Below are 15,941 nucleotides of genomic sequence, written 5' to 3'. Positions count from 1 at the left end.
TAAATAAATAAATAAATAAATAAATCAAACCCGCCAAACCCAAAAGAAGATTTTTGTGCGGACATGTGACTTTCTCGGGTCGTTTGATTGGTGAATTTCCGTCACACGTCACTGTGGGTACGTTGGATTGGTGCTGTTGCGCAAATCGGAAAAAAAAAAAAGAAATTCGAAAAATAGATCGCGCACACAATAATTGATAAATAAAAGTAGCGAGCGGCATGTAAATTCTTGTAGTAGAGTGAAAGTACAGTTTCTTCTTAACATAAACACTCAAGTAAAAGCAAACAATTATGATGCATTAAAACTACTCTGACAAATACAATTGATCCAAAATGTTACTTGAGTAAATATAGCAGAGTAAATGTAGCGCGTTCCTACCCACCTCTGAATATAAACTATACTTTTTAGGAATAAAACATCTGCCTCGTTTTTCAACCCCATGTCTACTACTACTCCACTTTATTTTAATGTTGGTCATGATTGTGGTACTTGGAGAGCGAAGTATTTTTTTTTTAGGTGATAGATGGTGTAAAAGTTTGATAACCACGATTACAGAATATATAATAGATGGGCCCCTATGAGCAATATCGCGCTAAGCATTGCCCCGCATACGCCCATAATGAGCTAAAGTAGCATTTACAGTATTCTGTTATTCTTTACAGGATAATTTGCATTTTCTTCGTGCAGATAAAAATTCATCTAAGTTTTAACAGTACGTTTGTCATAATTTTTTATTTTTATTTTTTTTAATTTTGTGACCATATCCTGCGCATAGACGCAATCGCTCATCTCACGAGTCAGAACTGTCCAGCGCCTTAAATCCGCAGCAGTGACTCTCCTCAAGTTTAACATGACGTGGATTGTTTATCGTGTCCGGAAGTGGGTTTAGCACAATTTGGCTCAGTCTGGAAAGGTTTTTATTTGCCATTGTTTTTGGAACAAATGCCATTTATCTCCCTTAAACTATTGTAACTACATGTATACACTTTTAAAAGGGCGTATACAACTAGTGTTATTGAGATTCCACCTGGCTAGCTAGCTCATAGCTAACCTCCGCATAAAGCTGCTTTATGGTTCGTTTGCCAACTAGGGTGGAAATAAAGGGCAATTATGACAGTATTTTGAATCGGAGTAAAGAGGAAGCTGTCGCTGCGCTTTCTTGCTAAATGAGCCACAAGTTAAATTCACTTCTTAGATAGCAGTAATGCTATAAGGATACTCGGGACGGAAAGCCAGCCGGCTGAAAATGGACGAGAAATACAGCAACAATGTCCTTTCTGGGGGGCATCTAGGGATGGTTGAGGTTCCCAATTCCAGGTAAAAATATGTGTTCATTGTAATTAATATTATTTTACTGCAATCATTTATTTTCCGTTAGCTTGATATTCATGATTCATTTGTTCATGTGAGCTTTTCGTTGTGTAACCCTTCTTTGGTATACTCTTGTAACAACATGCATATGCTGTCCTTATCATCTGCAGGTTAACCAGGTACATAGTGTTACTGGTCATCTCAAAGATCTTGAAGGCCTTGGGGATATTTGAGTCATACGACATTCTAAAGGTGGTTCATATTGTTCAGTTCATCTTCATATTAAAGTTAGGGTGAGTATTCCTAAGTCTATTAGTAGGTGATGTTTCATTTATTTTTAATGATATTTCCTTCCTTCTGAATCGCTGATCTGCAAAAGACAGTTAAGGGGTACGCACATACCGACAATCCGGCCAAATGTGAAGATTTGCCCCACCCCCTTTACGATTAAAGTCAGAAAATGCCCAAATGTTGGATGTCTGTGAAAGATTATCCTCAGCGATTATCCTGTGGTGTGGGATGTGTCACGTGCGCCCCCATCTGCTAGGAAAACCGTTGATAAAAGTTTGGATCACAAACCCTTGTGAGTGTGGTCAATCCCAAGAGTGACTAATCCATGGACTCCTTGATTTTCAAGTGAAACAGCACAATAACTAATTCCGAAGTGACCTAAAGCTTGCACTGTTGCTGTACTCAAAGAGAGGGGCAACTTGTAGTGTTGGATGTTAGCATGTCTCCCAAGTCATACACCATAATAAAGATGTAATACAATAGACAACTGATTTGGAGGAGACTGATAATAAAAATCAGTGCGGCGCAAGTTGTTAGATGAGAGTAGAAATGTCTTCAATCGTCAATAAAACATTAACATTATTATTATTCCATTATTCTCAGGTCTGCTGTTATTTTACTTGTCTTTCAAAAACCTTTTTCTTCTGGAAAAGTCATCTCAAAAAGACAGGTATATTATATTGGTTTTCCTTCCTTTTCATTTGTGTCCTTCACATTTATGATGATTAACCCATTTTCTTTCAATTATTTCTAGTGGATAAAGTTACTAAAGCACAGTGTTTTCAGCTGTATCATATCCCTACTGGGCTTTTTTGGTCTCACTCTTTGCGGACCCCTGAGGTACGGTAAATGTGCATGCAACAATACATGACGGTTTCTTCATTTTGTGCGTGTGCACTTGTACAGAGACGGTTGAGAGTCTCAAACTGATGCGTGTCTTTCACAGGACATTACTGCTTTTTGAGCACAGTGATGTGGTGGTGATTGCTTTTCTTGGTGTCCTCTTCACCAGCTCAGGAGGTGGACCATCAAAGGTAAACAGCTCTACTCCTCATTTAAAAAATTGGCTATGATAATTGTTGTTGATGTGTTGATGTCATATACAGCTTACATACAGCATGCTACGAGTGTAACTCCTCACATAATGGACATGGGTGTGCATTATGTGTAAAAATGTGAAATGACACGCTAACTCTCTCTGTTGAAAAGCATTATACAGCCCCAATTCCAATGAAGTTGGGACGTTGTGTTAAACATAAATAAAAACAGAATACAACTATTTGCAAAACATGTTCGACCTATATTTAATTGAATACACTACAAAGGCAAGCTATTTAATGTTCAAACTGATAAACGTGATTGTTTTTAGCAAATAATCATTCACTAGTATTTTCTGGCTGCAACAGGTTCCAAAAAAGCTGACACGGGGTCATGTTTACCACTGTGTTACATCACCTTTTCTTTTAACAACATTCAATAAACATTTGGGAACTGATGTACAGCTTCAGCTGTTCAACAGTCCGGGGTCTCCGTTGTCGTATTTTACGCTTCATAATGCGCCACACATTTTCAATGGGAGACAGCTCTGGACTGCAGGCAAGCCAGTCTAGTACCCGCACTCTTTTACTACGAAGCCACGCTGTTGTAACACGTGCAGAATGTGGTTTGGCATTGTCTTGCTGAAATAAGCAGCGACGTCCATGAAAAAGACGTTGCTTGGATGGCAGCATATGTTTCTCCAAAACCTGTATGTAGCTTTCAGCATTAATGGTGCCTTCACATATGGCACTAACACAGCCCCATACCATCACAGATGCTGGCTTTTGAACTTTGCGTCCATAACAGTCCGGATGGTTCTTTTCCTCTTTGGCCCGGACGACACGACGTCCACAATTTCCAAAAACAATTTGAAATGTGGACTCGTCGGACCACAGAACACTTTTCTATTTTTCATCAGTCCATTTTAGATGAGCTCAGGCCCAGAGAAGCCGCCGGCATTTCTGGGTGTTGTTGATAAATCGCTTTTGCTTTGCCTAGTAGAGTTTCAAGTTGCACTTCCGGATGTAGCGCCGATCTGTATTTACTGACATTGGTTTGCTGAAGTGTTCCTGAGCCCATGTGATGATATCCTTTACACATCGATGTGGGTTTTTGATGCAGGGATCGAAGGTCACCGGCACTCAATGTTGGTTTTCGGCCTTGCCGCTGACATGCAGTGATTTCTCCAGATTCTCTGAACCTTTTGATGATATTATGGACCGCAGATGATGAAATCCCTAAATTCCTTGCAATTGTACGATGGGGAACATTGTCTTTAAACTGTTCGACTATTTTCTCACGCACTTGTTCACAAAGAGGTGAACCTCGCTCCATCTTTGCTTGTGAATGCCTGAGCAATTCAGGGAAGCTCCTTTTATACCCAATCATGGCACCCACCTGTTCCCAATTAGCTTTGTTCACCTGTGGGATGTTCCAAACTCGTGTTTGATGAGCATTCCTCAACTTTCTCACTCTTTTTTGCCACCTGTCCCAGCTTTTTCGGAATGTGTTGCAGCCATAAAATTCTAAGTTAATGATTATTTGCTAAAAACAAAGTTTATCAGTTTGAACATGAAATATCTTGTCTTTGTAGTGTATTCAATTAAATATAGGTTGAACGTTGATTTGCAAATCATTGTATTCTGTTTTTATTTATGTTTAATACAACGTCCCAACTTCATTGGAATTGGGCTTGTATTTTGACAAACAGCTTTTTGACCACATTTTAGCCCCTAAGCGTTTTCTTCCGATTTCTATTGCGTACAGCATAGAAAGTACCACTATTGGAGTTCAGTGAAGTGACGCTCCTTTTTTCTCTCTCTAACCGCTAACGTTTCCTACAGTACTGATGAGCGAACTTCTGCACATCTGTCTTTCAGACCAGAGGCGCTGCTGTTTTCATCATCGCAGTGATCTGCCTCCTCCTCTTCGACAATGATGATCTCATGGCAAAAATGGCTGAGCATCGTATCCTTAATACTTATAATATGTTAGTCTTTTTTTAAACATCCCGTTTCTCTGTTTCCTGTGTTTGAGCCTGAATTTCTCTCGTAATTAGCTGAGGGACATCATGACAGTGCGCTAACTCACTTCCTCTACACTGCCATCGCATTTTTAGGGGTTGCAGATCACAAAGTAAGTACAGTGGGTTTATGACAATTACGTTCACACGGTGGAAACGTAATCTGAATTTGTACATAAGTCAGAATGCATTGTAATCTACTCTAATGCAATGGTAAAGTCATAATTACAGTGAATATTTGTACAAAAAACACTTCTAGGCCATTACTATAATACCATCAAATGAAAAACAGTAATTACGGTGGTAACTGAGCATGTAGTCTTGTACCATGAGGCGATGAATTCTTATGCCGCTGCACAGACGACTTTGTTGTGCGCTGTGCGTTGACTTGAAACGAATGTTGGTGACGTCGTAAACCAAGGACCCCCTGTAATTCTATTTTGATTAAGTGTTGCAACTTCGTGGGCCATGTACAGTTCTGTGGAAAAGTATTTGCCCCCTTCCTGATTTTTATTTATCATATTAAACACATTTAAACTTTTCAGATTGTCAGGCCATTATTAATATCTTCCGAAGATAACTGAACTAAATGCTAAAATGTATTTAAACCATACCTATCTGGCTCTATGTAAAAAGGTTACTGCCCTGCAGTTATATCATGAGTTAACTGTGATTGACCACCATTTTTGGAAAACTGACTTCAATTTAACTTGTCACACCCAGGCCTGATCACTGCCAGTTTTGTTGAATCAAGAAATCGATGAAATAGTACCTTGTCAGGCAAACTGAAGTAGACTACAAGATCTCAGAAAGAAATGCATCATGTCAAGAACAATTGGGAAGGACAAGGAAAGAGATTGAAAACTATCCATCTGGAAAAGGTTACAAGCCATTTCCAAGGTTTTGGGACTCCAGTGGTCAGAGCCTTTACCCACAAATGGAGAAAACTGGCAACTGTGTTGAACCTTTCTCGGAGTGTTTGGCCAACCGATATAACTCCAAGAGTGAAACCACGGCTCATCCAGGAGGTCACAAAAGAATCCAGAACGACATCCAAAGAACTGCAGGCCTCACTGATCTCAGTTAAGGTCAATCTTCACAAATGATTCAACGATATATGAAAGACACTGGGCAAAAATGGCATCTATGGCAGAGTTTGAAGGCAAAAACCATTGCTGGCCAAAGAAAATATAAATAAAATATATACCCGTCTGGGCGGCACGGTGTATGACTGGTTAGAGCGTCTGCCTCGCAGTTCTGAGGAGCGGGGTTCAATCCCCGGCCCCGCCTGTGTGGCGTTTCTCCGTGCTCTCCGGTTTCCTCCCACATCCCAAAAACATTGACGACTCTAAATTGCCCGTAGGTGTGAATGTGAGTGCGAGTGGTTGTTTGTTTGTATGTGGCCTGCGATTGGCTGGCAACCAGTTCAGGGTGTACCCCGCCTCCTGCCCGAAGATAGCTGGGATAGGCTCCAGCACGCCCGCGACCCCTAGTGAGGAGAAGCGGCTCAGAAAATAGATGGGTGGAAATACCTGTCTGACTTGATAATGTGCAGTCCATTTACCATTTTGCCAAGAAACATTCTGATGATGCCCAAGACTTTTGGAGAAATATTATGTGGACTGACAAGACAAAAGTTTAACTTTTTGTAACCCCCCCCCCCCAACAACATTTGATTAAAAAAGAACATCATGCCAGCAGTCAAACATAGTGGTGGCAGTGATTGTCTGGGGCTGCTTCCCTATTTTAGGACTTGGACGGCTTGCTGTGTTTAATGGAACAGTAAATCCTGCTGTCTGCCATAAATTCCTTCTGACGAATGTCCGGCCATCACTTTGTACCCTCAAATTCATCTAACCTAAGGCGGGTTAGCAGGACAACGACCTAAAACACAATGGCAAGTCCACCTCTGAATGGCTCATAAAAAAACTAAATCAATGTTATAGAATGGCCAAGTCAAAGTCTGGACTTAAATCCATTTGAGATGCTGGGGTGTGACATTAAACTGGCATTTAAGAAGAAGATAGGGCCAACATTTCTCCACAGCATTGCGAAAGATTCATGACCGCTTATCACAAACGCTTGATTTGAGTTTTTGCTACCAAGTGGAACACAACCAATCAGATTCAGAGGGCAATTACCTTTATTGGGTAGCGCCGGATAGTTTAGGATTTTTTTCTTCTTCTTCCTCTTAACAAATAAAATCATTGTTTAGAACCTGCGTTGTATACTTACTTGGGTTGTCTTTGCAAAATATTGTTGTTCTCATCTCAAACATTTAAGTGTGCCGAATAAGCAAAAATGAAAAGTGAAATCAGGAAGGGGGCACAAATCCTTTTTCACAGCAATGTAAAGATACATTTTGGTACCCAAGCAAATTAAAAACGATCCTGTATTAACACTGTCAACTGTACTGCACTGTATTAATACTTCTTATCAGGGTGGTGTTGTGCTGCTAGTGGTCTCTCTGTGCCTGAAGGTGGGCTTCCACACAGTCTCCAGGAAACTCTCAGTGGAACTTGGTGGCGCCAAGCGTCTGTATGCCTTGGACAACCTGGTGTCTGCTGTGGTACTGCTGCCCTGGGTCATAGTGCTGTCAGCCACCACCGAAGTAAGTGCAAAATGATTGCTACGTTTCTTTAGACTTTCTTTGAGAACTGAGACACGCTTACATTCAGCAGTTTCAATCAGACACAGTGAACAATTCACAGCCGTGTCTAATATGTTCTTGGCGTATTTTATCACATCAAGTGTGATAATGCAAATAAAAACACGCACCTAACACTCACCCACAAAAGCACGCATATTTTTCTCTTCACTCTCACTCAGGTCTCAACTGGTCTTCCCACTGTTTCCCCACAGAGTAAGGTTGAGTCATGGTCTGCTCTCCTCCTGCCTTTTGCCATGATCATCTTCTCTGTGGTGATCCTTGAGTTTTATGTGGAGGCCATCTGCAATGCAAAGATGGAGGTGCAGCGGTGCGCCCGATACGGCGCCATCGCTCTTTTCTCCAGCGCCCTGCTTCTCGCCAACTTCTGGACTCACCCGCTGACCGACCAGTTGCGCTCTATGAGCAAATCACCACAGGAGAGCAGCACAGAGCACGTTCTCTCCGGAGGGGTGCTCGTCAGTGCTGTCTTCTTCATGATGTGTAAGTACGATGCTCTCAAAATAGCAACATGACAAGATTTCCCAAAAATGACTTTCTGTCAAAATGAGTCTGGTTGGAATGGCCGCTTCAACCTGAGTACAACACACCAAGAATTTTCAAATCAGATTGTGAGTTCTGGAGAAATTGAGTTTTTTGTTTCGGAGAAAATTGCCTTTTTGGACTTTAAATTGTCCGTAGGTGTGAATGTGATTGCGAATGGTTGTTTGTTTGTATGTGCCCTGCGATTGGCTGGCAACCAGTTCAGGGTGTACCCCGCCTCCTGCCCGATGATAACTGGGATAGGCTCCAGCAGGCCCGCGACCCTGGTGAGCAGAAGCGGCTCAGAAAATGGATGGATGGATGGATGGATGGATGGATATCGTAGTTTGCCATCTCGGCCGCCCCTGATGCAGGAATTGAAGTCCAGACTCAAAGAGTCAAATGCAGAGTACAACTTCTGTTTTTCGATGACGACCGGTGGCGGAGTTAGGAAATGGAAAGAAGCGTGTCTACTCAGTGTTTCCAACAAAGCGACTATATTGAGTGACTGAAAAAGTGATGAATGTAGGGAATTTTTGTGGTCTTATTGGAGACTTCTGGAGATTTCTCCTGAGCAAATGTTCACCGCTTCCACCCCATCCAGACTGCAAATGAATGGTGGGTTTGCGAACTGCGAAGCCACCACTGGCTCATTTAGCCAAATACAACTTCCACACAAATGTACACAGTTTAACATTTAATAATGTGAGAAAGTGGGACTGTTAAACTGGTGAAAAGGCATGCTGGGGGAAACAAGTGGTAAAGCGGTCTTTGTGCGAAATGTGGAAAAGATCAAAAGGCCATGGCCACACGCAAGATCACTAGACTATCGTTTACCGCACAACTCAAGCCTTTCTTTGTTTTCATTTTGTCCATCCGTAAGCATAAAAGTTTGGAAAATAAAAACCAGAGAAGGACTGTGGAAACTGAAGTTCCTGCATTCATGCATTCATCCATTTTCTATGTCGCTCATCCTTATTGGGGTCAAGGGTGAGCTGGAGCCTATTCCAACTTTGGGCGAGTGTTTGTGCACACCCTGGACTGGTCGCCAGCCATTTGCAGCACATATATATATATATATATATAGACAAACAACCATTCATACTTAGTTTTCAAATGTTTGTATGGAACTGTCCTGTTCAATTTTATTAATACTCTATGTCCCCTTTAAGTATGTATGTCATTGACACACATGCAACACTTTAAAAGCTTTTTACAGTTGCTCTCTTCCTTCCTCCTCTGCAGCATCCAGTATCCTCTCATCCCCATCAAAGAAAGGTCAAAAGGGCACCCTGGTCGGTTACTCACCCGAAGGGACTCCTTTGTACAACTTCATGGGGGACGCCTTGCATCACACGTCTCAGTCCCTGCCGCGCTTCATCAAAGATTCCCTGAAACAGATCTTGGAGGAGTACGACTCGAGACAGATCTTCTATTTCCTGTGTCTCAACCTGGTACGTGCAATGCAGTGGGATTGCTTCATGGGCCCTTCAACATGGGAAATTAAATAATTAGAATTTCAAAGTCAGAGCCCAGTATATAGGAATCCCTCGCTATATCGTGGCCAGAATTTGCGGCCTGAGTTCCTCACGGATTTCTAATTGGAACTCATCTATTTTTAATGTGCATATTCCCCGGCAATTACATTTAGTTAATTCTATTGGAGAGCTGTAATTGAAGCATTTTAAACGAAAAGGTTTGGGCAGGTGTGTATGTCGCTGCATCGCAACCCATTACAAGACCTCCGTTTCTCCAAAAATGGCTGAAAAGAGTGAGAATCCCCTAAGAATGTGTTTAAGCCCTTAATGTAAGTACTAGTAGAAGGTAGTAGAAGTAGTACACCTCGGGGGGTGTACAGGGAAACTACTTTGTTATATTGCGCCGCTCTGCAAATCCCCCTCTGTACTGCACAGCAAAGCAGAGCATTTCCAAATCTTCAAGGATAAAATTCAATAAAATCAATGCGTGGTAGGGTTCAGATATCACATTATTGGGTCTAATAAATGTTTTCCAATTTCAACTCTGCAAGTACCAGTGGCCACAAAGTCTGAACCATGAAAAAGCTAAACACTGATAAAATAACAAACATCATAAAACAATCATCAAGTCTGTTGTCATGTACTGAAAGGTGATTTTTCTGGATTCATTCAAATATATTTATCAGGATGGTTTTCCTTTTTCCAATTGATTAGTTTTTTTTAGCGGCTTCCGTACTTTAAAGTCACCCTGGCTGGTGTGCGCTTCTTAGGCCGGCCGCGCACAGAGCGCTCCGGCCCAAGCTGACTGAACTGTCGTGCAGTGTGCAGGGTTCTGCCACTAGTTTTCATGAGTGGCTAACTGTTGGCCAAAGGTTTTGCAACAGCCATCAATTTTCCATACCACTTATCCTCCTGAGGGTTGCGGGCATGCTGGAGCCTATCCCAGCTAACTCTGGGCGAGAGGCGGGGTACACCCTGATCTGGTTGCCAGCCAATCGCAACAACCATTAGCACTCATATTCACACCCAGGGACAATTTAGAGTCTCCAGTTAGCCTACCATACATGTTTTTCGGATTTCTAGGAAACCGGAGTACCCAGAGAAAACCCACATAGACACGGGGAGAACATGCAAATTCCACCAGGCGAGGCCTGATTTGAACCCGGGTCCGCAGAACTGTGAGGCAGATGTGCTAACCAGTCATCCATCGTGCCCACATTAGTGGAACGCCTTCTCCAAGTCCACAAAACACATGTAGACTGGTTGGGCGAACTCCCACCCTGCCGAGGGTGTAGAGCTGGTCCACTGTTCCACGGCCAGGACGAAAACCACACTGCTCCTCCTGGATCTGAGATTCGACTTCCCGACGGACCCTCCTCTCCAGCACCCCTGAATAGACTTTACCAGGGATGCTGAGGAGTGTGTTAATTTATTAAGGATCATTTTACATGTTTTTAAAGAAGGTATTTTCTAAAAATACATATATTTAATATATATATGATTATTATTATTTTATTATATATATATATAAGAAAAAAACCATTCACTTCTATTATTTCTGTGGAAGTTGATGTTTTAGCAAAAACTGTTTGAAAGCTTCCCAGAAGGGAACACAAACAAAAAGTTGAACTTGTTTTGAACAATGTGATTTTCATTTTGCTTTTTCTATAAGCGAAGGGTAAAAATCAGTTAAAATCGGATATTGTATTTCTGTGAAAGAAAACCTCAGATTTGACTTCCAGAGCAAAAATTGCAGTTCACAGCCTCTGCTGTCAATCGACATTTACGTAAGGATCTCTGTGTTCCAGGCTTTCACCTTTGTTGAGCTCTTTTACGGTGTTTGGACTAACAGCCTGGGACTGATCTCGGATGGCTTCCACATGTTGTTTGACTGCTCCGCGTTGGTACTCGGCCTGTTTGCCGCCCTGATGACCCGCTGGAAAGCTACCAGGATCTTCTCCTACGGGTAAAATTGAGGCAGAACATGCAGCCCTCTCACCAGCATATATTGTACCTGAACGGGTTCAATGAACGGAAGTTCAGGAAGTCGTTCATATTTTGTGCGAACTGGACCTGAACTTAGTTCATGTTTGACTAATGAAGGTAATTAAGAGCGCACTCATTCTGGCGTCAGAGTGTTGATTTGAATTCAAGAGGGCCAGGTTTTGTAAGGGACTTCCAGGACAAAACCCCTCTGAAAAACACTATATACGAGCCTCCATATGTCGGCAGAATAAGGCTGTATTTTGGCAACCGATTCAGCCGCTCATGGCAGGCATGTCGCAGCTGCGTGAGAATGCGAGGTGCATTCAGGGACACTGCGTAAATAGGAGTGAATTTGTTCTTTGGTGGTTCTTTTGTACTACAGTACATAATTAGAATAAATGATTACGAGGAAAATTATTATTTGTATCAGAATGCTGTAGTTAGAACACTGTACGATCACACTGTCATCACATGGAAGTTATTTTGTTTTGTAATATAAGAATACATAAAATTATTTAGTTCATATAGTCAGCCCGAGCTGCAAACGATGCAAAGTTATCAATGTCTTTTTACCACCGTTCCTGTCATGCTGTGTTTCAAGTTTTTGTCCTGTTTTTGGTTTATTTCCTCATTTTATAAAAAGATGTTTTTGAGATTGTAGGGTGAAAACTGCAGCTGGCTACTAGTGTGAACTGAATGGGTGGCAACGATAAGGAAATGAAATGCCAGTATTTTGAGTGCGATAGCTCATCAGCAACATATTGGGAAGGGGTGGGGGGGGGAGGAAGTCTGAACTAGTTCATTTTTTGGAATGGTGAATATTGTTCAAAACTTTGAATCATGAACTGAACTGGCTCATTTTTTTGAACAGTGAACTGAACTTTAAACTAATCTGTAGAAAATGAGCTTTCCCAACACTGGTGACAATATACTTTCAAATTCAGATAGGTGTTTAAAATGAATATATGGTGGTCTTCCCAGGTATGGTCGTGTTGAAATCCTTTCTGGGTTCATCAATGGATTATTCCTGATGGTCATCGCTTTCTTTGTCTTCGTGGAGTCCGTTACCCGTTTAGTGGATCCTCCCAACATAAACACAGACATGCTGACTGTGAGTGAAGTTCTTTTCCATCTTCGCGTAAAAGCTTTTACCCCCAATGCCCGTTCAGGTCGATCTTCTATTGTAGGATTTATCAAATATTGATTTCATATTGAACAATGTGAGCACAGAAATCTGCACAGATAATCATTTTCATTTTCAATATTTTTTTTCTCAGCATTTAATAAGCAGCCAGAATGTTGTGAGTCCGCATGGGCGTTACATAAAGCATGTCAGTAACATCAGGCTTTCCTAGACATGGCGTCTGCATGCCACAAATGTCAAACAAAAAGCTAGTGTTACAAAGAAATGGCCACTTAGTAGGCAGTCGCAGCCCAGTTGAAAGACACTATTTAAGGATCCATCCGAGAGGCTAATAGCTTGGCGTTTTTTTCGTAACATCGCCTTCCTTTACCAAACGAACGTGAGGACTGACCGAGCCGAGGTACAGTATTGATTTGTTTTATTCTCAATCAATTCATCGCTCATTCTTTTCCAGTGAAGGTCAAACTAGGCCAACCCAAGCTGATTGTAAAGCAGCTTTTCTGAAGAGTCGCAATGCTTTGTTATTTTTGCAATTAATTGCAGAAGTATTAAAGTAATAATATACTGTATAGTAAAATTGTTGATACCCACAGTGGTCACAGGAGTAAATAGAATCTGACAAAAGTCAGAATAAATAAGAATTTCGTGAAAATTAACCAGTGAAAATCATATTTTATATCAGATATTTGTGTCAGGAAATTAGAGAGAAAATTATAGAGAAGCACATTGAAGGTAACGGTTATAAGACTTTCTCCAAACAGCTTGATGTTCCTGTGGCTACAGTTGCACCTATTATTCAGAAATTTAAGATCCACAGAACTGGAGCCAAACTCCTTAATGGGAGACGAGCAAGGCGGACACCACTGTTGAAAATAAATAATCCAAAAAAAGCAAGACTGGAATTTGCTAAAGTGCATGTTGACCAGCCACAAAGATTCTGGAAGAATGTCCTTTGGACAGACGAGACAAAACTGGAACTTTTTGGCAAGGCGCATAAGTTCTATGTTCACATACACAAAAATGAAGCATACCAAGAAAAGAGCACTGTTCCTACTGTGAAACATGGAGGAGGCTCTGTTATGTTCTGGGGCTGCTTTGCTGCATCTGGCTCAGGGTGTCTTGAATCTGTGCTGGGTACAATAAAATCTCAAGACTACTCTAGAGAGAATTGTGCTGCCACCGCGGTGTCAGAAAGCTTGGTCTCAGTCGCGGGGCATGGGTGTTGCAACAAGATAATGACATACATAAAAACATGCAGCTAAAAATACCCAAGAATGGCTAAGAGCGAAACATTAGATGAATCTGAAGTGGCTTTCTACGAGCACTGATCTAAATCTTATTGAACATCTGTGGAAGGGGCTGAAACATTCTGACCAGAGAAAGCCAGTCAAAACCTGAGACATAAAGAATAGGCCAAAATCCCTGCTGAGAGGTACAAGAAGTCTTATTGAAAGTTCCAAAAGTTTGATTGCAGTGATGCGTCAAAAGGTTGTGCAACAACATATTAAGGGTGCCATCATTTTTGTTTTTTAAAAATAATTCTGTTGAAGCAAAATTCAAAGGCAATGTCTGATTTTCATTGGTTAATTTTAATTTATTCTTACTTGTGTCAGATTCAAGTTATTTCTGTGAGCGCTGTGGGTTTTTCTTCCATCAACAATTTTGTCAACATGTTTATATGGTGTCTCCTGTAGCCGGTGTCTGTTGGCGGTTTATTGGTCAACCTGGTGGGAATCTGCGCTTTTAGCCATGCTCATTCCCACGGCGGTAAAAGTTGCTCGGGGCACGATCACGGCCATTCACACCACGGCCACTCCCACGGCGACCACGGCCACGGAAGTCATGGCCACTCTCACGGCGGACACGGGCATTCCCACAGCTCGGGCGGCGGAGGCATGAATGCCAACATGAGAGGTGCACTTGCTCGCACTGCCTAATTGAAAGTCATATTTCGGGAGGCCAGATGTAATCCTTCTGTCTTCTTCACAGGTGTTTTCCTTCACATCCTGGCTGATACGTTGGGCAGCATCGGCGTGATCATTTCCACCATTCTCATCCGCCAGTTTGGCTGGTTGATCGCTGACCCTATTTGCTCCCTCTTCATCGCCACACTCATCTTCCTTAGTGTCATCCCTCTACTCAAGGATGCTTGCGAGGTTCTTCTGCTGAGAATTCCCCCAGAGCATGAGAAGGAACTGAACAATGCTCTGCAGAAGGTGAGAAGACTGATATGGGGATACAATGAACCCCCGTTTATTACAGGGGATACATGCAGAGCCAGCTGCCATATTGAGAGACTATACAAAGACATTTTTCTTAGCGTTTTACCCCTTTTTATACACATTTAAACTTATTAAAACACACTTTTAAAATATGTTTAACTACCCCTTTTCTAACTCTCTCCGTCACCGTTCTCCAAATAAGAGGCAAAGCGAGCTTGCTTCCAGCTGTTTGTCACTCCCGCTTGACGCTTACTGTAAAACTGACACATACAACACAATAGAATTAAATAGAATATTTGAAAACCAAAATGTTCTACCAAACATGTAATTTCATCGAATGAATTTCCACAAGCTTAATGCGAACACAAAATTCCAATTGTAAATGTACAAACTTGCTTGTACAGTATACCGTAAAAACCTATGAAAAAGGATCGCCTCTAAACTGGGGGTGCGAACGATGAGCTGCGATGTAACTGGCTTTCGCTGTGTTTAAATATGACAAATCCAAGTCCCGGTCTTTGGAAGAAGGAAGTGTTCATAGTGTCGTGGCTGTAGATAGAACAGCTGTAGACCATGTACAGTATTGTCTACTATGGCTGAAGTTGTATGCTACTGTCAGTTGATTGATCCTGTCCACCTTTTGTGTTGTGTTCCCAGCTTGAGAAGATTGAAGGAGTTTTGTCATACAGAGACCCTCATTTCTGGAGACATTCAGCCAACATGATCGCAGGGACCATCCACCTTCAGATCATGTCAGATGTGGTGGAGCAGCGCATTATACAGCAGGTCGGTGCCAACTACAGCTTCTTTGTTGATGTTTCCCAGCAGACTTGATATTTGACAGACACATTTCTTTGAGTTGTTTGTTGTAAAGTAATTATACATCTCTAGCTTGTCACTATTTCTGATGACAGATTGCTGTAATTGGTCTGATTGTGCGCTCTCTTGCAGGTGACGACCATTTTGAAAGATGCCGGAGTGAATAATCTGTCAGTGCAGGTGGAAAAGGATGCGTACTTCCAGCACATGTCTGGGCTCAGCACCGGATTTCAGGATGTTTTAGCCATGACGCAACAGATGGAGTACATGAAACATCTGAATGATGGGACGTGTATCATGTAATGCCCTTTTGTGGGACCCACTGAAATTGCGTTAATTTCAATGGGTTTTTTTCTTTTTCAATGGAAATGTACAGTGTGTGTGTGTGTGTGTGTGTGAGATTTGAATAAATCAGAATATAGTCATTTTTAATCCATAC

General features: G+C 41.7%; 1 protein-coding gene across 2 annotated transcripts; it reads left to right on the top strand.

Annotated features, from left to right (window-relative positions):
- Positions 1-828: 828 nt before the first annotated feature.
- Positions 829-15,934, top strand: slc30a5 (solute carrier family 30 member 5). Of its 2 annotated transcripts, none has more exons than XM_061799789.1 (16): positions 829-1,317; positions 1,482-1,604; positions 2,206-2,272; positions 2,357-2,442; positions 2,549-2,636; positions 4,521-4,608; positions 4,700-4,776; positions 7,104-7,274; positions 7,493-7,814; positions 9,099-9,307; positions 11,140-11,297; positions 12,299-12,428; positions 14,156-14,375; positions 14,451-14,677; positions 15,341-15,469; positions 15,635-15,934. In XM_061799789.1, the coding sequence occupies exons 1-16, from the start codon at positions 1,247-1,249 to the stop codon at positions 15,803-15,805; spliced, it is 2,337 nt and encodes a 778-aa protein (XP_061655773.1). In that variant the 5' UTR covers positions 829-1,246; the 3' UTR covers positions 15,806-15,934. The 2 variants fall into 2 exon arrangements, with proteins under 2 accessions (XP_061655773.1, XP_061655774.1); XM_061799790.1 differs by having other exon boundaries at positions 830-1,317; positions 7,526-7,814.
- The last annotated feature ends 7 nt before the right edge of the window (positions 15,935-15,941 follow it).

The sequence above is a fragment of the Phyllopteryx taeniolatus genome, chromosome 15 (assembly GCF_024500385.1).
Source record: "Phyllopteryx taeniolatus isolate TA_2022b chromosome 15, UOR_Ptae_1.2, whole genome shotgun sequence".
Taxonomy (NCBI): Eukaryota; Metazoa; Chordata; class Actinopteri; order Syngnathiformes; family Syngnathidae; genus Phyllopteryx; species Phyllopteryx taeniolatus.
Note: the sequence above shows the minus strand (reverse complement) of the source record. Positions and strands in the feature narration are given on the sequence as shown.